The sequence below is a fragment of the Saccopteryx bilineata genome, chromosome 2 (assembly GCF_036850765.1).
Source record: "Saccopteryx bilineata isolate mSacBil1 chromosome 2, mSacBil1_pri_phased_curated, whole genome shotgun sequence".
Classification (NCBI taxonomy): Eukaryota; Metazoa; Chordata; class Mammalia; order Chiroptera; family Emballonuridae; genus Saccopteryx; species Saccopteryx bilineata.
This window is the reverse complement of record NC_089491.1, coordinates 387,179,531-387,204,519: the sequence shown is the minus strand read 5'-3', so window position 1 is coordinate 387,204,519 and position 24,989 is coordinate 387,179,531. Positions and strand designations below refer to the sequence as shown.

Sequence of the window (24,989 nt, the reverse complement as noted above, 5' to 3'; positions counted from 1 at the left end):
AGCCCACAGAGCAAGGAGCTTGCAGCAGTCCCCTCATCCTGCTGGAAGCCCCTGGAGCCCGAAGAGCCCGGGAGACCTCTCTGCCCCTGCTTACCCTGCCAGCTACTGGCGGAGGGCCTGGGGGTCTGCAGCCTCCTCCCCTAGCCACCTGCCCCAGCGCCCCTCCGGATAAAGTTCCCACATGACTTCCAGAAAGGCAGCTCAAGGCGCCGCTCTGTAAACACTGCTGCCCCATAAGCCACACCCACCCACCCCTCCCACTGATGCCCCACCTCCCCTCCTTTTCGCCCTGGAAGTCCACCATCCACCAAGGGCAGCAGCTCCAAACACCCCCCACTCGTGAGAAGCCCACCCATGTGCACCCGTGGCCAGGTGCCTGGCTGAGAAGTCAACCCTGTGGCTGGTCACAGCCGTGGTCTGGGCCCCGGGACTCAGGGACCTGCTCGGTGGGTCTCCTTCCTCCTGGCCCAGTCGTGGTCGGGGCCCCAGGACTCAGGGACCTGCTCGGTGGGGTCTCCTTTCTCCCGGCCCAGGCATGTGGAGATGGTCCCTGCACAAGAAGGTCGAGCGAGATCCTGGTAAGAGTCCGGCGCTGGTCCGCATTCTGCTCAGAGAACTGGAGAAGGTGGGTGCCCGGGCTGCAGGGAGGCCAAGGGGGCGGAGAGGAAGGGAGGCCAGTCCCCTGGGGACTCAGTCCCATCAGCGCTGCGTCTCCCAACGGTGGTCATTTGCAAACAGGCTGCATTTTTACCACGTGTCTCCCTCCTGGGCTTTTCTATGAGTAATATTTCCTTCACCTTGACTCCCATTGTTTAACATGAGTTAACATATTTCAAAAAGAAACCACATCATGACCATCGATGGAGAACCGTATTATTACTTGACAGAAACAGAAAGCATCTATAAACATAAACGCATAACTATTAAAATATTCAAAATTATCCTCGTCCCACTTAAGGGTATCCTGCTCACCACTCACTGCTCTGTGCCACTCTTGGAAAAATTGCTCTCAAAAAAGCCTCCAAGTTGGGGACTTTCTTGTCACTTTGCTGCCAAGAGTCATTGCAGGCCTCTCCCCCACGGCATCCGCCCCCTCACCCTCACACCGGAACTGCCACACCTGTGTGCTCTCCCCACCCCTTCTTCCTCTACCAGGGCAGATGTGACCCTTTTCCCCACGTCTCCTGCCCGTCCCTGGGCCCCTTAAACTGCCTCCTGCTAGGGAGCAGTGAGCCCCACTGCACCCCAGCCTGGTTGATGTTTTCAGGCAGAACGTGAGGACACCCGGCACGTCTTCATACCGCTGTTGCACACGCTGATGTACGTGCTCACGAAGGTGAGCTGGGGCTGACGGCCGGGGGCTTGTGGTGACCCACGACCAGTCCCTGGGCCAGACACCGTCCTCTCCCCTCAGTGGACACCCAGTCTTGGCTGGGCATGAGCCTAGAAGAACTCCTGATTGTCTGCCCCAAACTGGCATCTGCTCACCAGCTGTGCCCTGCCCCTAACAGACAGGAGATGGAAGTGGGGAGGCGGTGGAGGAGTGTGGCCCCACGGAGCAGAGGAGCTGGGAGGGGAGGCTTGCTGGAGGACCAGGACGGGATGAACTTGCCTCTGGGCGGCAAAGCGGTGATGTCTTACAAACGCGGGCAGAGGGGGTTGAAAGCGTAGTTTTGGGAGGGAAGTGTGAGCCGGGTCCTGCTCTGGGCTGCTCCTTTCTCCTCTCCCACCCCACCCAGGACCCTTCGAGGCCTCGGGCTCCAGGCAGGGACCCCAACGCCCCCCTCTCTCCCAGGCCACAGGCATCACGGAGGAGCTCTACCAGAGGACCTACGCCTTTTGCATGCGGTTACTGACTCTGCCCGCCCCCTACTGCACGGTCGCCCTGGACTGCGCCATCCGGCTGAAGACAGAGACGGCTGTCCCAGGTAGGAGCTGCGCTGGTGTCATCTCCCACACTGCCACTCCAGCTCCACCCGTGGTCTGTGTTTGTCTCGGGAGAGCTCACCAATCCCAGCATCTCCTGTGGCAAGGTGGGGCACGGGGGCGGGGGCAGAGACTCGGGCGGGCGGGCTGAAGCGGTCTGCTCCGCAGGGACACTGTACCGGCGGCTGGTCATTGCCGAGCAGAATCTGCCGAGTGAGCTGTACCCCTACCAGGAGAGGTGAGTGGCTCCAGACAGGCCGCTGCAGGTGTTGGGCCTGTGTGACTGCTCACAGACAGCAGGACAGAAGAGGAGGCTGGACAGACAGGAGCCCCAGCGCAGTCCCCGTCCGTGACACTTGCCCAGCTGTAGGGTGCGTTTTCCAGGCGCATGTTGTCTCTAGAGATCACTGAGAGCAGGCCAGGTCTGCCTTCTCGGGCTGGATGCAGGGGCTCCTGCTCCCAGGCGGAGGGTGGACAGGACCACTGGCCGCCCTGGAGTACCGTCCGTCCCCCTCCATCCTTCCCCTGGCTGTGATGCAGCATCAGCTAGCCAGGCAGCCCGGGAGCGTCCGTGGTGGGGGCTCCGGCCACAGTCCCACCCTGAAATCTGCAGACTTGTGTCTGTGTGTGCCTCTCCTTTCAGAGGAGGTGGAGGGCATGCGCAGTTTGTGCAGGGGAGAGGGCCCACGGAGGGCATGCGCAGTTTGTGCAGGGGAGAGGGCCGACGGCGTTGGGGGTGCGCCGCTTTCTCCCTGCGGGTCCCTCTGCTGCCAGGCTGAGCTCTGTTCAGGGAGGGTGCAGAGAGGTGAAGGGATCCGGGGGATTAATTAGCACTGCAGAGGTCCGGAGGGCACAGTGGGGAGGTTCTTTCCCGGTGGTGTGAGGGGAGAGGACGGGAATCCTCGGAGTTCAGAGCCGCAGTTTCAGCAGGGAAGGCCGAGGTCCCGCCCAGAGGGCGCTGTGGCCAGTGGGCCATGACCCTGAAGGAGGAAGCAGGATTTCGGTTGGAACTTAACCTAGATACAGGAGGCTCAAGGGACCAGCTGCCCCTCTAGAAGGGCTATGCATGCTCTTACTTGTCACAGTTCCCACCACTCCTTATTGTCACCTCCCCCCCCCCCCCCCCCCCCCCGCACAGACTTTTGAATCTGAAGCTCCTGGTTCTGGAGGAGCTAAATAACCTGGAGAGCACACGACTCTGAGGATACCCCTCCACTGGGCTCTTCCCCCGGTGGTCACTGTCATCAGCGCCACCCTCTCCCACCTCTGCCCGCAGAGTGCTGCTGTTCGTAGACCCCGAGCTGGTGTCGCCCTCCGTGTGCAGCGCCCTGCTGCTGGAGATCGAGGCAGCCCAGACGCAGCACACGCCCGAGGCCTGCATGCGCCACGTGGTGTCCCACGCCCTGCAGGCGGCTCTGGGCGGGGCCTGCCAGGCGGAAGCTCTGCAAAGGAAGCTGCAGGTAACTGCCCAGGCCGGGCCCTGCGCCTCGTGGGTTCCGGTCCAGGGCCCTGTAGGCGCCCACCAATTGCTTCCCTCCACTTGTCTTCTGTCACCAACCAGCGCAGCTAGTAATTCTGGGTCTTGAAGCCATTCCTCTGAGACATAAATTGAATTCTTCATAAAAGTGCATTACCCTATATCATGCAACAGTCAAGAATATGGGGAAAAGCGCCCTGGCCGGTTGGCTCAGTGGTAGAGCATCGGCCTGGTGTGCAGGAGTCCTGGGTTCGATTCCCGGCCAGGGCACACAGGAGAAGCGCCCATCTGCTTCTCCACCCCTCCCCCTCTCCTTCCTCTCTGTCTCTCTCTTCCCCTCCTGCAGCCAAGGTTCCATTGGAGCAAAGTTGGCCCGGGCGCTGAGGATGGCTCTATGGTCTCTGCCTCAGGTGCTAGAATGGCTCTGATTGCAACAGAGTGATGCCCCAGATGGGCAGAGCATCGTCCCCTGGTGGGCATGCCCGGTGGATCCCTGTCGGGTGCATGCGGGAGTCTGTCTGACTGCCTCCCGGTTTCCAACTTCAGAAAAATACAAAAAAAAAAAAAAAAAAAAAGAATATGCGGGAAAGCTTAGTGTTGAGAAAATTTTAGAATTAAAATATGGAAAAGGCTTAGTCTTAAAACTAAGCCTTAGGCTATACAGACCCTGCCTACTTACAACACGTCTCCTACGATCTTCTCCCCCTGCCCCCTCCCACCGTCTCCTGCTGCCCTATTACCTTTTCTCATAAATCAGAAAGCAATACACGTTTGCTAAGAAAAACCTGAAAAATGCAGATGAAGTCACAGAAGAAAATAAAAATCGTTCACACCTTTCGACCCAGACATGTTAGCAATTTACAATTCTGGTATATTTCCTTAATAATGACGACCATGACAATCCTAATAGGTACTGTTATTTACTGAGTGCTCGCTGTGTTCCAGGCACTGTGTTAAGCGCTTTCCGTGTCTCACATTCTAATGTTCTCACAACGGTGTGAAATAGCAGATTTGTTGCATACACTACTTTGCAATAGAAAAAGAGCTATAATTTTTTAATTTTTATTTTTTGTATTTTTCTGAAGTAATAAGCAGAGAGGCAGAGAGACAGACTCCCACATGCACCTGACCACCAGCATGCCCACTAGGGGGCGATGCTCTGCCCATCTGGGCTGTTGCTCCGTTGCGGGGGACGGCAGGGCATTCTAGCACCTGAGACGGAGGCCATGGAGCCGTCCTCAGCGCCCCGGGTCTACTTTGTTCCAATGGAGCCTTGGCTGCAGAAGGGGAAGACAGAGATAGAGAGAAAAAAGAGGGGAAAGGGTAGAGAAGCAGATAGGCGCTTCTCCTGTGTGCCCTGGCCGGGAATTGAACCTGGGATTTCCACACGCCTGGCCAACACTCTACTGCTGAGCCAGCTGGCCAGGGCCAAGAGGTGTAATTTTTTAGGCATAGTCAAAATGTTAGAAACCTCACCCCCAATCACATGTTACCTGGAGTGCAGTGCCCTGAGTCTCCATTTCTGTACCCAGAGAGTTGGGGTGGGGGGAGAGAAGAAGAGCAGGAAGAGGTTTGGGGGTGCATCATTGAGCTCCAGGGAGAGACCCTCGGAAGCTTAGTTAGGCACCCTCAGTGGTTCCCTGGCAGTGGTCCTCCCTGTTGGGGCCTGGGACTGCTAAACAGCAGCCGGTCTGGGCTCTCTGACACGTTAGCCACAATCCCCCACCCCTGAGACCTCCCCCCTTCTCTGGAATTCTGCCTCTTAAGGGATGCCATCCTCAGTCATACCTACTGCCAAGAGAACAAATCGGGCCTGGGAGAGGTGGCTCAGCCAGTCACGACCTAGTGGGCAGGCCTTCTCTGACCTCCAGCCCACATGCTGTCTGCTGAGGACCTTGTCTGAGGTCTAGGTGTGGAGCTGATCTGTCTCCCCACGTGTTCAGGGAACCGGCTGACAAAGTCTTGAGTCTGGGAGGTCGGCACGGGACAGCCTGTGTCTCTGACCCTCTGCACTAGGTTCTGGGTGCTAGAGATGGGTGTCTTCAACTAGAGCTACTGCAGGTTGGGGCTGGGGAGCAAGGAGCAAGAGAGGCTTCTCTGCAGAGCCTGGAAGGCAGGGATCTCTGGAGGGACATGGGAACGAGGCCCAGGAAGGAGTCTGAAACACAGCTTCGAGAGTCAGCTCTCAGCGGCTTGGCAGCAGAGCTGCGAACCAGCCACACCTTCTCCAGGCCTAATTTTCCTCTTTTCCTCGTTTCTGCATTCAGCTGAGCTCCAGAAAGAGCTCACTGACCCTGGTTCTAGAGGAAACTCTGGAGCCAAGCTGGCCCTTCAGGGTTGTCCCACATTGGGGTGAGTGGGCCAGCTTTATACTCCCTGTCTCCTAATTACTGAGTGTGGATGTCCTCAGGAAAGAAACATGACCTTGTCAAGGTGCCTTTCTTCAGCTGAGAGCTGCCAGCTGCCAGCACTCCCAGCAGCCAGGCTAATGGGTGCCTCAGACCTGTAAGTGGGAATCTGAGTGGCCACCCTAGTATTTATCACACCATCGCACTCAGAGTCAAAGCCAAAGTCATTAAAATGTCCTGCAACACCCTCATGATCTGTCCCCAGCTCCTCCTTTCCATTGCCTGTCTATTTCTTATACTCTCCCCCCACCCTCTCTATGCTTCTTATTGCTCCTCAAACATGGGCACATTTCCACCCCAGGGCCCTTGCACTTGCTGTTCCCTATGCTTGGAATGTTCTCTCAGATAAATATATGACTCACACCTTCACTGCCTTACATCTTAACTCGAGTCCCCTTTCAGTGAGATTTCTCTAATCACACTATCTAAAATTTCAGCCCCTCCTTTTCTGCTTTATTTTCTCTTCAGCACTTATTTTTATTTTATTTTATTTTTTTGTATTTTTCTGAAGTTGGAAACCGGGAGGCAGTCAGACAGACTCCTGCATAAGCCTGACTGGGATCCACCCAGCATGCCCACCAGGGGGCGATGCTCCGCCTATCTGGGGCATAGCTCTGTTGCAACCAGAGCCATTCCAGCACCCGAGGCAGAGGCCAGGGAGCCATCCCCAGCGCCCGGGCCAACTTTGCTCCAATGGAGCCTTGGCTGCAGGAGGGGAAGAGAGAGACAGAGAGGAAGGAGAGGGGGAGGGGTGGAGAAGCAGATGGGCGCTTCTCCTGTGTGCCCTGGGCGGGAATTGAACCCGGGACTCCCGCACGCCAGGCCGACGCTCTACCACTGAGCCAACCGGCCAGGGCCTTCAGCACTTATCTTATTGTAAAATTTCCTTCTCTTGTTTATGTCTCCCCCTAGCCCTCTTCCCCTACACACAGACACACTATAATATGAGCTCCCCAAGGACAGGAATTTTTGTCTGTTTTATTCACTGCTGTACTCTAGCATTTAGAACAGTGCCTGGCACAGAGTAGGTGTTCAGTTGATAAATATTCAATTCATTTGTTTGTAATTACTTTATAAAATGAAGAAACAAGGTGCCATGGTCCCTATGGCCCCTTCCAACTCTGATTTCATATCCCTCTAATTGCTTTTGTTCATTCAGCTGATCGATTATTTAGCAAACAGTTATTAGAGCCCTAGCTAGTCAGAATGGTCCACTCTACCTTCATCCAGGCAGTCCAGACCTGCGCTCAGCAGACCCCTAGAGTGGAAGGGGGACCAGAGGAAGCCCTGCTGTGCCTGCCTGTGGCATTTGTTTGGACCCTGCAGCTCCAGTTATGAGAGGATTAGTTGGTGGGTGAGGGTGAGGGAAGACGGCCGGCCAACATGATCAAGGCGGCGGCTCTCCTCAGGGTGTCAGGACCGTGGGAGGCCTCCCGTGGGAGGCACAAGGACACGGTGCTAAAGAGCAGGAAGGGCACCGTGAGAAACTCTTACGGAGAAAGGCTCAGCTTGGTGCTTTACTACAAACATCTTTAACACTTACCCATTTCCCTTTTTAAAAAGAGAAAGCAAACCTGACCTGTGGTGGCGCAGTGGATAAAGTGTCGACCTGGAATGCTGAGGTCACTGGTTCAAAACCCCAGACTTGCCTGGTCAAGGCACATATGGGAGTTGATGCTTCCTGCTCCCCCACCCCCTTTCTCTCTTGCTTTTGCTCTTCTCTTTAAAATTAATAGATAAAAAATTTTAAAATAAAGAGAGAGAGAGGAAGAGAAAGCAAGCTTCAAACTCTACAGCCTCAGCAGTCCATAGTACCTGAATAGATTTAATAATAGCTCTTTGTGGTCATTAGTTACTTCCTGTTTGTGACAGGTGACACTAACCTTTTTCTTTAGAGTAGCAATATAAAATTTTCTTTTGAACCCCCCCAAAATTGAGCTGATTTAAAGAGAAGTAATGGGTTAATAAAAGTACAGGTGCTATGTCAAGGCAGTATAGGAATGACAGTTTAGGGAAGAGTCAACAAATATTTATTGAGTACCTCCAACATGCCAGGAGATATTCTGGGTGCTGAGACTGCAGCTATAAATAAAACAGACAAAACCGCTGCCTTCCTAAAGTTCACATCCCGATTGGGGCAGGACCAGTAGTGGGATTCAAATGATTTAACAACTGGCTCTCTGCCCTAATAATCGTTTTAAGTATAAAAAACTATATACCAAAAGGTAGTTTATTACTTCATGCATTTAATACTTATATAATAATAAAAGAAGTACACAAAACTAGATTATGTGATAAGAGAATTTTAAAATATTAATGAAAACATATTAAATACTACCTGACAAAAAACAATAAAATTGTTATTTAAGATATTTCCATATTGCGTCGGCCTAGCGTGCGGAGGACCCGGGTTCGATTCCCGGCCAGGGCACACAGGAGAAGCGCCCATTTGCTTCTCCACCCCTCCGCCGCGCTTTCCTCTCTGTCCCTCTCGTCCCCTCCCGCAGCCAAGGCTCCATTGGAGCAAAGATGGCCCGGGCGCTGGGGATGGCTCTGTGGCCTCTGCCCCAGGCGCTAGAGTGGCTCTGGTCGCAACATGGCGACGCCCAGGATGGCAGAGCATCGCCCCCTGGTGGGCAGAGCGTCGCCCCTGGTGGGCGTGCCGGGTGGATCCCGGTCGGGCGCATGCGGGAGTCTGTCTGACTGTCTCTCCCTGTTTCCAGCTTCAGAAAAATGGAAAAAGAAAAAAAAAAAAAAAAAAAAAGATATTTCCATATTGCTTCTTGATTGGCATCCTCACTTGCAATTTTCTTCCCTTTTATCCGAGCATCATCGGCTATATGATTGATCCTTAACTATCTTTTCACTGTAGGAGTAGGATCCCGTTCCTTTAGAGATAGGCCGATTAGACTAAGAGTCCTGTCTGATATATTAGAAACAGGTGGCTGAAGTAACAAACGCGAGGGAATTAAAATGTATTTCATCAAAGGTATAATGAGTTTTATGAAACGGATAAATATTACAAGCCTAGTTCCATCAAATTTTTTTCTCCTATGGACGGAATGAATGAGACTGCGGGCGCTTAGAATGCGCTGTTGCACAGATGAACATTAAAAAAGAGTAAGGGATGTTAATTTGTGATTTCCACAGTGGGTGGCTGCCCAGGCACCCCCCTTAGAGAGAACCCTGATGACAAGTGCCATTTCAACAACTGGTTCACCCAACTCAGCAAAAACTTAGGTATCTGCCAGACTGGTGCATACGGCTGAATCCCACCACTGGGCAGAACAGTTGATCCAAGTGCTTGGTGACGCTTCAGAAGGGTGGGCACCAGTGGCCATCGCTGCCCGCTTGGGCTCCCCACATGCTGGGCACCAGCTGTCTCCCACGCCAGGGTGGAGAGGCAGAGTGGACCCATAGTTGTTAACAGCTGCGGAGGGGCAGGAGCGCCGCGGGGATGCGGGGCGCAGGCACCCAGGCAGGGACGCGCCGCCCCACGCCCCGAGGCAGAGGGGAGGTGCCACGTCCGGCTGTCCAAGCACCCGCGGATTTGGTGCCGGAGCTGGGGTGGGTGGGTGCGGGGCTGGGCTCCAGGCTCTGACACCCCTCCCCGACAGGCCAGCCCCCGCCGGGCCCTGGAGCGCTATTTCCGCACCGTGGTGACCGCAGTGGAGCAGATGGCTAGCGAGCCCAGCGCCAGCCGGAAGGGACACCTGGAGAGGCTGGAGGAGATTTACTGCACGCTGCTGGGGCCGACTGGGGCCGCCAGGGGGCGCTGCGGCGGTAAGCGGTGGGCGGACGCGCGTGGGCAGCGAGGCCACGCCCAGGCGCTGTGGGCTGAGGTCCGGGGACCCTGCAGGGGGCACCAGAAAGCAGGGCTGTACCTGCCTGAAGTCTGCGTGCGTGGGTTGGTGAGCCCGGGAAGGACATATGACGGCTCCCAGGAGCCTGGGAACTGAGGAAACCCAGAAACCTGGAACGTTCTGGGATAAGAAGGTGGGTAATTTGTTCACGAAAACAACTGACACCTGCCGCTCACCAGGTGCTCTTCTCAGCACCTTGTATGTTTAAATATATTGCATATATTAAATCAATTAATCCTCAGAGTAAGCTATGAGATAGGGAAGTATTATTCCTATATTATTCCTATATTACAGATGAGAAAACCGAATTAGAAGGAGGCTATAAATCCTGCCCGAGACCACCCAGCTAGTTAAGTGGCAGAACCAAGATTCCGACTTAACCACGACACTCTAGTAACCAAAGGGTTCGGTGGTCCAGGGATGCTCTAAGGAGCATCTAAACTAGCAGCCTAGTCAACATCATTTACAACTGGTGTCACTGATTTTTTGTCCCACATGCTTCCCCTTCTATTTGCACTTTTGAAGACAGTGCCGTACACTGACAGGGAGCAAGCCCACGTGGAGTGGAAACCCTAAAAAGCCCCCAGAAATGTCCTGGAACATGCATATCTGGCTGTTGGGGGATGCTTCTGATTTGTGTACTGTTTTGTGGTCGCCCAAAGCACCCATGAAATTCGTTAGCCTGCATGTTCTAGAACACACTGTGCACCCACAGGTCCATGGCACCAACCTAAGGACTGAAAGCCATGGGCACAGGTCAGTGTGCCAGCCCAGGGGCTTGACCCCAGCCGCCCAGGGATGGCGGAGCCTGCAGAAGTCAGGAGGAGGCAGGCAGGATAGCACCCCCTACACACACCTTCCATCTCCTCAGCCTTCCGTTCTTTGGTTTTGCTTTAATATTCTCTCTGGTTGCCTCTGTGCCTCTGACAGTCACATGGAAATGTCTGCTCATGAAGCTTCCCTCCTCCCAAAGTGAGGACAATTCTCGGGCAAATCTGGCTTTGCTCTCCTTGGGTACCACGTGCTTACTCAGCAGTAACTCTGCATGAACAGGATGAGACCCAGTCTGGGCCACCGCCACCATCCCAGCCTCATCCAGCACCTGTCTCCTACCTTGACTTGTCCTGCAATTTTTTTTTTTTTTGTATTTTTCTGAAGTTAAAAGAGGAGAGGCAGTCAGACAGACTCCTGCATGTGCCGGACCGGGATCCACCTGGCATGCCCACCAGGGGGCGATGCTCTGCCCATCTGGGGCGTTGCTCCATTGCAGCTGGAGCCATTCTAGCACCTGAGACAGAGGCCATGGAGCCATCCTCAGCACCCGGGCCAACTTTGCTCCAATGGCGCCTTGGCTATGGGAGGAGAAGAGAGAGACAGAGAGAAAGGAGACGGGAAGGGTGGAGAAGCAGATGAGCACTTCTCCTGTGTGCCCTGACCAGGCATCGAACCCTGGACTTCCACACGCAGGGCCGATGCTCTACTACTGAGCCAACCGGCCAGGGTCTGTCCTGCACATCTTAATGACTAGCCAGCAGCCCTGTGGAGCTCCTGCTGCTACGGGGGCAGCATGGGGCAGCGGCTGTGAGCAGTGTCCTGGATAAAAGCATGCACTCTGAAGCTGGGGTGCCTGGGCTCAAATTCTGACTCTGCCACTTACTGTGTGGCCTTGGGCCAGTTACTGGACCTCTCTGTGCCCCTGGCTCCTCCTCTGTAAAGTGAGGATGATAATACCATTTGTGGCCCATGATCCCTGGCATGATCCAGTGAGGTGATAGCAATGTATGCCAGGCGAGGAGAGGAGGACAGTGCCTGGCAGTGGTCAGTACTCTGTGAACATCAGTTGCTCTCCACTATGGAAGCTTGCAGCCTTGTTCAGGAGGGAGCCACACCACGCAGAAGTTAAATCCTAGGTCTACAACGTTAGGTGTGCCTATTGTGCAGCCAGAGAGGTCTGCAGGGGCGGGAGTGACCACCAAGGCTGGAGTGGCCAGGAAGGTTTCCGGAAGGAGGAGAAGAGGATGGGCTGGTCCTGGGATCCACCCTGGATTGCAGGGGACTGCGGCCCTTAGTGCTTGGCCAGTGAGCTCTCTTCAGCATCACCCCCGGGTGCCGATGTTAACTGAATGTCTCCTGTGTGCCGGCAACTGAAGGGACGCTGAGAAGGGCAGCCGCCCCCCACCCCGGGTGCAGGCATAGCCTCTAAGAACGTGGGGAAGCAGCCTGCCTGCAGCATGGGGTCGGGGGAGGGACTAACAGTGGGACAGAGAGGTTGGGGAAGACACTGTGAGCTGATCTATGGAGTGTCCTAAAGGCTGAGCCAGGAAGCTTGCAGGGAACAGGGAGCTTCTAAGCCTTCCTGGGCAGGGGGGCATTGCTGCAGCGTTAGGCCCTGGAGGAGCTGGCCGTGGCAGGAAGGGAGAGCAGCTCAACATGACCAGGTGTGGGAGGGCCAGGGTCTCTGCCACCCGCCCTCCTGGCCCCACACAGGAGCTGGGGGTGGGGCAGACGGGGCCGAGGGGAATGCCACAATCTCCTCCATGGTCCCCACAGCCTGCCCCTTCCTTCAGGTGACCCCCTCCCACCCCGGCCACCCAGCATCCCCCTGCCCAGCCCGCACATCACCTTCCACCTGTGGACTGATGAGGAGCAGCTCTGTAAGTGCCCTGGCTGTGACCTCCTCCAGGAGGGCTGGCTGGGAACAGTGTGTCTGTGTGTCTGTGCACACGTCAGTGTGCCTGGGTGTCTGCGTGTAGAGCCGCGTATCTGTATGCGTTTGTGCGTGTATCCATGTGTATTTCTGTGTGACTGCGTATCTGTGTACCCACTGTGTGTGTCGATGTCTGTCTGTGTATGTCTTTGTGTGTGCACCTGTGTGTGTCTGTGTGTCCGTACATCCATCTGTTGTGCATCTGTTTGTGCGCACATCTGGAAGAAGAATGCATTCTCTTTCTGTTGAACTGCTCCATGCATTAGCCACTGGCCTTGCGTGTCTACAAAGTGCCACATGCCCATGACGATGCCAACAGACAGCACGGGTCTCCAAGAAGGAGGTGGTCCTTAAAGAAGCCATGCTGGGAGCTGGGGGTGGCCTTCCAGAAAGACCCACTCCCCCAGCACATCCCCCCATACGGGGGCTCCCGTCCCGTGTCCGTGTCCCTCCGGCTCTTGTCAGGGAGAGGGAAGACATGGGCACAGGTTCCGGTGAGCCATGCTGGGCTGGTAAACTGGGCTCAAGCCCTGGCACTTCCTTGCCCAGGCGGGTCACCCCAGACAGACTCCGCTTTCTCTCTGGGCCTCAGTTTCCTCGAGAGAAATGAAATGAAGGCAGTTAGAAGAGCCTGGCAGTCTTCCAGGAGCTGATGGTCTGGTACCTGTGTCTCGGGGGCGCTGCAGGAAGGGGAGTCAGGGGGTGAGCAGCAGGTGTGGTGGAGCTGGCTTCTTTGCAGCAGGGATGTCTCAGAGCCTTTAAGATGTTCACTAATGCGACTCACCAAGGGTGGCAGGCGTGAGGGGCCCTCAGCCTGTTGGCCACAAGACCTCTGTTCCTTCGTGGAGCATTCTGTGGGCTTCTGTATAGCTAACTAGTGTTTGAGAAACGTGGAGCCCTAGGCCTTCCAGGGCGAGGCCCTGCCAGCCTCACGTCCCCTCTCTGCCCTGACGGTCCCCTTGTTCTCCACACCGCAGGGAAGGAACTGGTACTCTTCCTGCACCCGCCGCCCCAGCTGCGTCTCAGCGCCGACTTGGAGGCCTTGGACCTGCAGGGCCTCCTGCCACAGCAGGAGCTGGCCCGGGTGTCCGTGCTGTCCACCGACAGCAGCATCGAACGGGACCTCCCTTCGGGCGTGGAAGAGCCGCCCGCGCCCGGCAGCCCTGAGACTGAGCGTTCCGGGCTGCAACGCAAAGGGGGTGTCAAGAAGCGGGTGTGGCCCCCGGACATCCTGATGCCTGCCCACTGGGATGGGCCCCCCGGGCTTCACCGGAGGACGGGCAGGCCCAGTGGGGATGGAGAACTGCTACCCGGTGTCTCCCGGCTGCACACGGCCCGGGTGCTGGTGCTAGGGGACGACAGGATGCTGGGGCGCCTGGCGCAGGCCTACCGCAGCCTCAGGTGGGGCCCAGGACGGGGCTGGGGTGGAGGGGGGACAGAGGGGGGACAGCCTCAGGTAGGGCGGGGGGAGGGGCGCCTGGCGCAGGCCTACCGCAGCCTCAGGTGGGGCCCAGGACCGGGGTGGGGTGGAGGAGGGCCAGAGGGGGGACAGCCTCAGGTAGGGTGGGGGGAGGGGCGCCTGTGGGCGGGGACAGCCTGAGGTGGGGCCCCAAGGGGTGGCTGGGGGCGGGGACAGCCTGAGGTGGGGCCCAGGACGGGTGTAGGGTGGAGGGGGGACAGAGAGGGGACAACCTCAGGTAGGGCGGGGGGGGGGGGGCGCCTGGGGATGGGGACAGCCTCAGGTGGGGCCCCAAGGGGCGGCTGGTGGTGGGAACAGCCTCAGGTAGGGTGGGGGGAGGGGCACCTGGGGGCGGGAACAGCCTGAGGTGGGGCCCCAAGGGGTGGCTGGGGGCGGGGACAGCCTCAAGTGGGCCCCAAGGGGCGCCTGTGGGCGGGGACAGCCTCAGGTAGGGCACGGGGGGGGGGGCTGGGGGCAGGCGGGGGAGTAGAGGTGGGCCTGGCATGTGCAGGTGAAGCATCGAGGACCGGTTAAGGAGTGTGGGGAGGCAGAATTCAGGATAGGATGGGGGAGTGTGGTGCACAGTGCACCCATTCTACAGATGAGAAAGCAGAGGTTCAGAGAGACTAGATAAACGGCCCAAAGTCAAGAGATAATAAAGAGCAGATCCAGAGTGTGAAGCCAAGCCCGTCTGAGGCCGGAGCCCTGCCCTCACCCCTGTGCCCTGCTGCCCCTCACCAGGAGACGGGAGACCCAGACCTTCTGCCTCACTCCCAGACTCAGCCTGCAGCTCTACTACATCCCTGTGCTGACACCTGAGGTGGCTGGTGGACAGGGGCTGGGGAGGGGGCGCGGTGTCGGGAGCAGGGGGCGGGGGGCGGGGTGTCGGGAGCAGGGGGCGGGGTTTCAGGCACAGGGGGCGGGGTGTCGGGCGCAGGGGGCGGGGTTTCAGGCACAGGGGGCGGGGTGTCGGGCGCAGGGGGCAGGCTCAGGAGCCTGCAGGGACCCTGCAGCCTTAGACACAGGCCCTGTGGGCTTAACGTGGCCAGGGGGAGGTTCTCCCACAATGGCGGCTTGCCGGTGCTGGTTCCCAGTTTGCTTTTCTAATGGAATTCATGGCAAGCTTCTCCTCAAACTGGGGGCTCACTCACACATGCACACACGCACATGCACACGCACACCCACGCACAAAGCACACGTGGGAATTTCAGCCACAGAGGCCCATTGGTCTGTAGGAAGATGGAGCCCCACTCATGGTTGTTCATTTCTGTTGTCCCCTCGGCTTCTGATTGGGAAACATTAAATTCAAAGCTACACTTGTCTCTCTCCTTTTAAGGCTGGTGATCATTTCCCAATGTCCCCGGCAAGTGGCCCTCAGAGAAGGGCATCCCAGCTCCATCTGAGGTATAAACCACCTGGAACGGTCTTTCCTTGGTGCAGTAATGCCCCCAGACGGTCACTGATTTGACCACATCCCCAAAGCTGGTTTACCTAGGACTGGTACCTGGGGACCCTCCGGCCAGAGAGGGTGTGAACGAGACCGAGCTGACTGCGCGGCCTCGTCCCTTTGTCCTCAGAAGCCCGCGTCCCGCAGGCACTCGGAGCTCGGGGAGCTGGCCGCATTCCTGGGCCGCGCAGACCCCTGGTACGAGAGCACCATCAACACCCTGTGCCCCGCCATCCAGAAGCTGGCAGAGATGGTAGGGGCAGCGAGGGTCGCAGGGTGGGATGGAGGGAGGGAAGAGGAGGCCATTTCAGATATTACTCTCAATCCTTGACCTCAAGAGTCAGTCCAGGGGGCCCCACGGTTGGAGGAGGCAGGAGAGGAATCAAGGAGAGAACCCTAACCACTAGTGGTTGGGATTCACTCAGAGCACCTAGCAGGCACGACAGTCCGCCTTATCCACGGGTTCTACATCCGCTCCTGGGATGGAAAACAATTCAGAAACAAATTACACTGATGCTGATGTTTACTATGTCGTTAGACCTAGTGGTTATGTCTGTACCGAACATGGACAAACTCTTTCTTTCTTGTCATTGTTCCCTAAATAATACAGTCTGATGACTATGTATGTAGCATTTCCATTGTACTACTAGGTATTATAAGTCATCTAGAGATGATTTAAAATATACAGGAGAGCCCTGGCTGGTTGGCTCAGCGGTAGAGCATCGGCCTGGCGTGCAGGGGACCCGGGTTCGATTCCCGGCCAGGGCACATAGGAGAAGCGCCCATTTGCTTCTCCACCCCCCCCCCTCCTTCCTCTCTGTCTCTCTCTTTCCCTCCCGCAGCCGAGGCTCCATTGGAGCAAAGATGGCCCAGGCGCTGGGGATGGCTCCTTGGCCTCTGCCCCAGGCGCTGGAGTGGCTCTGGTCGCTGCAGAGCGACGCCCCGGAGGGGCAGAGCATCCCCCCTGGTGGGCAGAGCTTCGCCCCTGGTGGGCGTGCCGGGTGGATCCCGGTTGGGCGCATGCGGGAGTCTGTCTGATTGTCTCTCCCCGTTTCCAGCTTCAGAAAAATACAAAAATAAATAAATAAATAAATAAAAGTAAAATATACAGGAGATTGTGAGTAGGTTACAGCCAAATACCAGACTACTTTCTTAATTTTTTTATTCATTTTAGAGAAGACAGAGAGAGAGAGAGAGAGAGAGAGAGAGAGAAGGAGGGAGGAGCAGTCAAGACACTCCCATATGTACCTTGACCAGGCAAGCCCAGGGTTTTGAACCGGCGACCTCAGCGTGCCAGGTCAACGCCTGATCCACTGCGCCACCACAGGTCAGGCCCAGGCCCCTTTCTATAAGGGACATGTGAGCATCTCCCTCAGGGGTCCATTCCCACAAGGGTCCTGGAACCGAATCCGCATAGATACTGAGGGTTAACTGTATTTTGGACAAAACCACTGTGGAAAAGATGAAGTAAAACATCCTTTCCTGAGTGTGGAAGCCAATTACATTCTTCCTCTTGTGAGTTTCCTGGGATGGTTTCTCTGTGCTTAGAATAGCTAATGCTTCCCAAACACTTGGATGTGCCCCGAGCTGCTCTAAGCACGAAACACACAGCACCCCTCCCAAGCAGGAACTCCTGCTGGCAGGTGCTATTGTCTCCATATCCCCCTGTTACAGAACAGGCAGCAGAGGTACAAAGAGATTAGGTAGCCTGCCCAAAGTAACAAAATGAGCGGTAGGGTCCCACTTGGAATCAGGCAGCTTGATTCCAGAACACGGTCTCTTAAACACAGACCTAGGGCCACCCTACACCCCGGCCAGCGGTGAGAAGGAAGCCACTCTTCTACTGATTTGAAAAGGCCTTGCTACGTTAAGAGAGTCTCATCCTTTCTGCGGTCATGTGTGTCGCAGACATTTTCTTCCACGTTGCTATTTGCCCATCGATTGTATCAATAGTGTTTTTTGATCTTCAGAAGTTTTAACATTTTTATGTTGTCGTACATAGCACTTCTATGCTTTGAAAGGACTTCTCTACTGATTAAATTATATCCAAGATTAATTAATATTTACTGATAATTTACTCTCACACTTTTAACATCTCAACTTTTACATTTAAATAACCTATCTGCAGTTAGTTTCAGTGGGAAGCGGGAAGTTTGTAATTTTATTGGTTCCAAACGTTTAGCCAGTTTTCCTATGCTATTTATTGCATGGACCGTCTTGCCCCATCAATTTGAAATACCACTTTTATCATCCAGTGAATTCTAACATATGCTTGAGTTGATTTCTGTATACCTTTCCTTTACCATTGATCTATTCAATTCTGTACACTTCAGCACTTTTATATTTTAATAGCTGTCAGGATAAGCCTACCCGTTACTTTTTTTCTTTTTAAAAACTTTTCAAAATGTGCTTATTTATGTTTGTTTCCAGTTAAATTGTAGAATTTTGTTTTCATTTTGTTTTGATTGAAAGTTGGAGGAGAATTAGCATTGTTAGCATATTAAATCACCCTCTCTGGGACCGTGGTATAACTCTTTATTTATTAAATTTTTCTTGTATATTCCTCAGGATAGTTGTACACTTTGCAACATATAGATTTTACCCATTCCTTGCTCAATTTGTCCTCACGTTCAATAGTTTTTTCTTGCAGTTGTGGATGGTATCTTTCTCCCATTAGTTTTGGGCAGTAGTAGTTACTACTAGTATAAAAGGAACCAACTGATTTATACATATTTATTTTTTTAAATAAATTTTTATTAATGGTAATGGGATGACATTAATAAATCAGGGTACATATATTCAAAGAAATCATGTCTAGGTTATTTTGTCATTAAATTATGTGTGGCTACGCCCTCGCCCCAAAGTCAAATTGTCCTCCAGTCACCCTCTATCTAGTTGCTCTGTGCCCCTCCCCCTCCCCTAACTCTCTCCCTCCCGTCTCTCCCATGTCCTCCCCTCCCCCACCCTGGTACCACCACACTCTTTTGTCCATGTCCTCTTAGTACTCATTTTTTATGTTCCCCAATGTATGGAATCATGTAGTGTTCGTTTTTTTTCTTGATTTACATTATTTCACTCGCGTAGAATGTTATCAGAGATCCCAACATTTTGCGTAAATGATCTGATGTCATCATTTCTTATGGCTGAGTAGTATTCCATAGTGTATATGTGCCACATCTTCTTTATCCAGGTCTTCTATTGAAGGGTTTTTTGGTGTTTCCATGTCTTGGCCACCTGTGAACAGTGCTGCAATGAACATGGGGCTGCCATTGTCCTATCGACGTATCAATTTTCTTGAGTTTTGGGGGTATATACCCAGTAGAGGGATTGCTGGGGTCATAAGGTAGTTCTATTTTCAGTTTTTTGAGGAGACCACCATACTTTCTCCATAATGGTTGTACTACTTTACATTCCCACCAACAGTGAATGAGGGTTCCTTTTTCTCCTAACAGCCTCTCCAACAATTTGCTATTACCCGTCTTGTTGATAATAGCTAATCTAACAGGTGTGAGGTGGTATCTTCATTGTAGTTTTGAAATTTGGGGGGCATTTCTCTAATAACTAATGAAGATGAAGCATCTTTTCAAATATCTGTTGGCCATTTGTATTCTTCCTGGGAGAAGTGTCTGTTCATGTTCCTCTTCCATTTTTTTAACTGGGATTGTTTGTTCTGTTTGTTGTTGAGTTTTATGAGGTCTTTGTGATATTTTTGGATATTAGCGCCCTTATCTGAGCTGTTGTTTGAAAATAGTCATTTCCATTTAGTTGGCTGTCTGTTTATTTTGATATCAGTTTCTCTTGCTGAGCAAAAACTTTTAATTCTGATGTAGTCCCATTCATTTATCTTTGCCTTCACTTCTCTTGCCATTGGAGTCAAGTTCATAAAATTGTTCTTTAAAAACCCAGGTCCATGATTTTAGTACCTATGTCTTCTTCTATGTACTTTATTGTTTCAGGTCTTATATTTAGGTCTTTGATCCATTTTGAATTAATTTTAGTACACGGGGACAGGCTGTAGTCGAGTTTCATTCTTTTGCATGTGGCTTTCCAGTTTTCCCAACACCATTTGTTGAAGAGGCTTTCTTTTCTCCATTGTGTGTTGTTGCCCCTTTATCAAAAGATTATTTGACCATATATATGTGGTTTTATTTTCTGGGCTTTCTATTCTGTTCCATTGGTCTGAGTGTCTATTTTTCTGCCAATACCATGCTGTTTTGATTATCGTGGCCCTATAATATAGTTTAAAGTCAGGTATTGTAATGCCCCCAGCTTCATTCTTTTCCTTAGGATTGTTTTGGCTATTCGGTGTTTTTATAGTTCCATATAAATCTGAATGATTTTTTGGTTCCATTTCTTTAAAAAATCTCATAGGGATTTTGATGGGAATTGCATTAAATTTGTATATTGCTTTGGGTAATATGGCCATTTTGATTATATTTATTCTTCCTATCCAAGAACAAGGAATATTTTTCCATCTGCATTGTATCTTTTTCGATTCCCTTAACAATGCTTTGTAATTTTCATTATATAGGTTTTTTACGTTCTTTGTTATGTTTATTCCTTGGTATTTTATTTTTTTGTTGTTGCAATCGTGAAGGGGATTATTTTTTGAGTTCGTTTTCTAATATTTCATTGTTGGCATATAGAAAGGCTATGGACTTTTGTATGTTAATTTTGTATCCTGCGACTTACTGTATTGGTTTATTGTTTCTAATAATCTTTTTGTGGAGTCCTTCGGGTTTTCGATGTATAGGATCATATCATCAGCAAAAAAGTGATAGCTTTACTTTCTTCTTTTCCGATATGGATGCCTTTTATTTCTTTGTCTTGTCTGATTGCTCTGGCCAGAACTTCTAGCACCACGTTAGAATAAGAGTGGAGAGAGTGACAACCCTGTCTTGTTCCTGATTTAAGGTAGAAAGTCCTCAGTTTTATGCCATTTAATAGGATGTTGGCTGATGGTTTTATCATATATGGCCTTTATCATGTTGAGATATTTTCCTTCTATACCCATTTTGTTGAGAGTCTTAAACATAAAAGTTGTGTTGTATTTTCATCAAAGGCCTTTCTGCATCTATTGATAAGATCATGTAGGTTTTTGTTCTTTGTTTTGTTGATATGGTGTATTACGTTAACCGTTTTGCGTATGTTGAACCATCCTTGAGATTCTGGGATGAATCCCACTTGATCATGATGTATTATTTTTTTAATATGTTGTTGTATTCGGTTTGCCAGTATTTTGTTTAGTATTTTAGCATCTGTATTCATTAGAGATATTGGTCTGTAGTTTTCTTTCTTTGTGCCATCCTTGCCAGGTTTTGGTATGAGGGTTATGGTTGGCCTCATAAAATGTGTTTGGAAGTATTGCTTCTTCTTCAATTTTTTGGAAGACTTTGAGGTAGAATAGGAACCAAGTCTTCTTTGAATGTTTGATAGAATTCACTAGTATAACCGTCTGGGCCTGGACTTTTATTTTTGGGGAGGTTTTTAATAGTTTTTTCTATTTCCTCCCTGCTGAATTGGTCTGTTTAGGCTTTCTGCTTCTTCATGACTCAGTCTAGGAAGGTTGTATTGTTCTAGGAATTTATCCATTTCTTCTAGATTGTTGTATTGGTGGCATATAATTTTTCATAGTATTCTACAATAATTCTTTGTATATTCTATGATGTCTGTGGTGATCTCTCCTCTTTCATTTTGGATTTTATTTATTTGAGTCCTGTGTCTTTTTTCCTTGGTGAGTCTTGCCAAGGGTTTGTCAATTTTGTTGATCTTTTTCAAATGAACCAGCTCCTTGTTTTATTGATTTTTTCTATAGTTTTTCTGTTCTCTATTTCATTTATTTCTGCTCTGATTTTATATCTCCTTTCTTCGACTGGTGTTTTGGTTTGTCTTTGTTCTTCTTTTTCTAGTTCCTTAAGTTGTGAAGTTAAGTGGTTTACTTCGGCTCTCTCTTGTTTGTCATATAGGCCTGAAGTGATATTGAACTTATCCTCTTATTACTGCTTTTGCTGCATCCAGAGATTGCTGATATGTCGTATTTCATTTTCATTTGTCTGTATATATCTTATGATCTTCTGCGCTTATTTCTTCTTTGACCCATTCATTTTATTAGAAGTATGTTGTTTAGTTCCACATTTTGTGGGTTTTTCCCCCTCTTTTTTGCAGTTGAATTCTAGTTTCAAGGCTTTATGATCAGAAAATATGCTTGGTACAATTTCAATTTTTCTAAATTTGCTGATATTGTCTTTGTGGCCCAACATATATACATATTTATTTTCAAACTTGCCGCTTGACTGTGCTCTCCATTCTGATTTGTTGCATGGTTGATTTGGATGCCTTCTTCTATCTTTTATTTGAATAAAGATGTTGGGGGAGGCATGTTTTCTGAATGATTGATTTTCTGAAAATGTCTGCATATACATGAAAGGCTGTTTAGCTGGGTATGAAAATACTTTTTCCTCAAAACTTGGAGGATATTACAGGAGGGACATTGGATGTAGGTCTCATTTATGTGTCTTTATTGGTAGCATTTTTCCCTGTCAGAAGACATAGAAGATTTTGGTTTTTCCCTTCTCTCCTTCCCCTTGTAATTAACAATTTGTATGGCCTTACACTTACTCAAAAAGCAGTTTCCACAGGAAGAGACTGGAAGCAGTGTAAGCAATGTAGCATTATTAGAATAAGTTCATAGTTCTTCAGCATGACCTTTCTGAAGAGAACAGCATTTGAATAAACCATATGTGAGAATCAGAAGAGATATCGTCTGACCTGGCAGTGGCGCAGTGGATAGAGCATTGGACTGGGATGCGGAGGACCCAGGTTCGAGACCCCGAGGTCGCCAGCTTTAGCGCGGGCTCATCTGGTTTGAGCAAAAAGCTCACCAGCTTGGACTCAAGGTTGCTGGCTCAAGCAAGGGGTTACTCGGTCTGTTGAAGGCCCACGGTCAAGGCACATGAAAAAGCAATCAATGAATAACTAAGGTCTCGCAACGAAAAACTGATGATTGATGCTTCTCATCTCTCTCCCTTCCTGTCTGTCTGTCCCTACCTATCTCTCTCTCTGACTCTCACTCTGTCTCTGTAAAAAAAATAAAAAAAGAAGAAGAGATATCATAGGATCATATATAAGATGGATTAGATCAACTCTGAGCCTCTTTCCAACTCTGGTACTATCAGATTCTATGTAGACATTCTGTTTTACTTACCTAAAATACCCAATTATTATGCTTTAGAAATATATATAGGGTAGGAAAGCCTGTTGGACATGTCACAAGTCTTCTCCAATAACATGTAAAAATTAATTCATTTATTAATATATTCAGATACCATAAAAACTGAAAGAGACATCAGATCATCTGGTTCAACCTCTCATGCCCAAGGTTAACGAGCAGCTATTCCAAACCTAGAACCCAGTTCATATTCTCTCGTCATTAGTTATATTTTTAAGCATCTTGTCTACTCCAAGCACCCAGCACAGTGCTTTACACAAGGAGGTGCCCAATATGTCTTCGTGTGATTAAAATGAGTCAGAGTCCCTGGGGAGATGGGCCTTGCGCCAGGTGTATTTTGACAGGGAGTGGAAATTGAGTAGAAGGAAAGGCTTGGCCTGCGCTGAAAGAGCAGAGGTTAGTGCGTCACGGCAGTTCCGTGGGGGCCCTGGAGTTTCTCTGTTAAGAAGGTGGCAGCTTGCACAGTAGCGTGGAAGGAGGCAACCGAAAGCATTCTGTCTCCCCCACAGCCTCCCGCCCTGCACACAGCCCGGGCTGTAGACCCCTTCCTCCTGGATGTCATCACTTACTACGTCCGCATGGGTACCCAGCCCGTCTATTTCCAGGTCTACACAGTCAAGGTAAGCTTTCCACCCGGGGCTCCAGAGATACCATGGCAGCCAGCTGGACCCCAGGGCCCCACAGCCTGAATACTCTGGCTCTGGGGAAAGCCAGGTCACCAGAGCAAAAGTCACTCCGAGACTCTCGGCTGTTAATTTTGTCTTCTTAATCTCTGGGTTTCTGTGAGCAACTATGGACTGATTTCTAATGGCCTCCTCTGCCTCTAGCTTCCTGTCTTCTCTTACTGAATTCTTGTTTTCTGTTTTTTATTATATTTATTTTGCAAGAGAGACAGACAGACAGGAAGTGAGAAAGATAAGAAGCATCAGCTCATAGTTGCGGCACCTTCGTTGTTCACTGATTGCTCCTCGTACATGCCTTGACCCTGGGGGCGCTCCAGCCAAGCCGGTGACCCCTTGCTCAAGCCAGCAACCTTGGCCTCAAGCCAGTGACCATGGGGTCACGTCTAGGATCCCACACTCAACCAGCAAGCCTGCACTTAAGCTGGAAGAGCCCACGCTCAAACCAGTGACCTTCGTGTTTCGAACCTGGGACCTCAGTGTCCCATGTCGATGCTCTATCCACGGCACCACCACGGGTCAAGCCTGAATTCTTGTTTTTCACTCTTCCTTCTCTTTATTGCCTTCCTGATTTTGACCTACATGAGAAATTTAGGCCTTTTCCTTGGTTTTCAGAGTACAAACCAAAGCAACACAGCATAGACAAATGAAAAATAAATAAATATATAAAAACCTCTCCAAGGTCCCTGATGAAGGGAATTACACATCCAGCAACGCAAGCGACTAAAAATGGAAGGTTAGGAAGCTGCCGCTGCCCTTCAGCCGGAGGCCCCGGCTGGTGTTTCCTGACTTCCTGCAGCGAGGGGACCTCACACCTGGAGGAGAACCGTGAGGCGCCTTGGGAAGAGACTGTTAGAAAGAAGTTATAGGATCTGGCCTCCTGCTGGGTGATTTTGGAGAAGGCTCCAAAAAGCAGGACTTTGCTCTGGATCAAATGCTGGCAGGAAGCAGGAATGATTCTGCGACTGGGCGTCTCAGTAGCTTTCACTGTGCTTTGAGAAGCAGCAGCTGCTCGTGATTGGCTGGGATGGGCGGGCAAGGGAGGTGGCCTGCAGGTGTCCCCACTGCTGCCCGCGTTCAGACGTTGTAGCAGCGCAGTCTGGTTTCTGTCCCGACCCATCGCGGTCCCACAGTAGCCTTGCCTAACCGTGTCGGCATCTGTGAAACTACTTATGCTCAACAGGACACCGAGACCTCACTGAAAGTGCCCGCCAGCTCCTGGCTTCTGGTGGCCACTTTTTTCTCTCTCTGTCCCTATTCTGTTGAGAAGCGTGTGGCCACTCTTCCCGGTTGTTCCAACATCCTCCCTCTTGCCCTGTCCACACCTTGCCTCCCCCTCTTCTCTGTCGTTCTTCCCTCAGGAGCCCCCCCCCCCCAGTTCCCTCCAGCATTCAGTGGCAGCACCGGGCTTTGTGCACATCCAGGACCTTCAAGTCTCTTTTCTGGCCCTCCCCCTTTCCTCCTCCCCTAAGGCGTCCACAGGAGACTTTCTTGCCCTCCCTTACGTGAATTTTGTCCCTTTTTCCTGCGATCCCCATTAGTAGTGGTTACAGCTGGCCTGGGTTTCAGTACTTTCCTCCGCTATGTGTAAATATATCATATTGTCCGTACCTATGATATGTGGGTAGATAGACGGGCAGAGTCATGTCCAGGTAATCCCTGGGTGCGGCTCAGAGTCTAGCACTGGCGGGGGGGCAGGGGGCCCTGGCGGCTCTGGGGTTGCAGGGGGAGCTGCCTCTGGTAGAGCCGGCCTTCTCTCACCTCTTCCCTCCCTCCCTCTTTCTCTCCCTCCCT

General features: G+C 51.5%; 1 protein-coding gene across 1 annotated transcript in view; it reads left to right on the top strand.

Annotated features, from left to right (window-relative positions):
- Positions 1-24,989, top strand: part of PIK3R6 (phosphoinositide-3-kinase regulatory subunit 6) — a 52,811-nt gene that overhangs the window by 15,129 nt on the left and 12,693 nt on the right. The window contains exons 4-14 of the mRNA XM_066255540.1: positions 534-625; positions 1,268-1,336; positions 1,796-1,928; positions 2,095-2,164; positions 3,203-3,386; positions 9,429-9,594; positions 12,242-12,328; positions 13,359-13,782; positions 14,582-14,660; positions 15,418-15,540; positions 23,025-23,135. Of these exons, the coding sequence (XP_066111637.1) occupies positions 534-625; positions 1,268-1,336; positions 1,796-1,928; positions 2,095-2,164; positions 3,203-3,386; positions 9,429-9,594; positions 12,242-12,328; positions 13,359-13,782; positions 14,582-14,660; positions 15,418-15,540; positions 23,025-23,135 (1,538 nt within the window). The remainder of the gene's footprint in view (positions 1-533; positions 626-1,267; positions 1,337-1,795; positions 1,929-2,094; positions 2,165-3,202; positions 3,387-9,428; positions 9,595-12,241; positions 12,329-13,358; positions 13,783-14,581; positions 14,661-15,417; positions 15,541-23,024; positions 23,136-24,989) is intronic.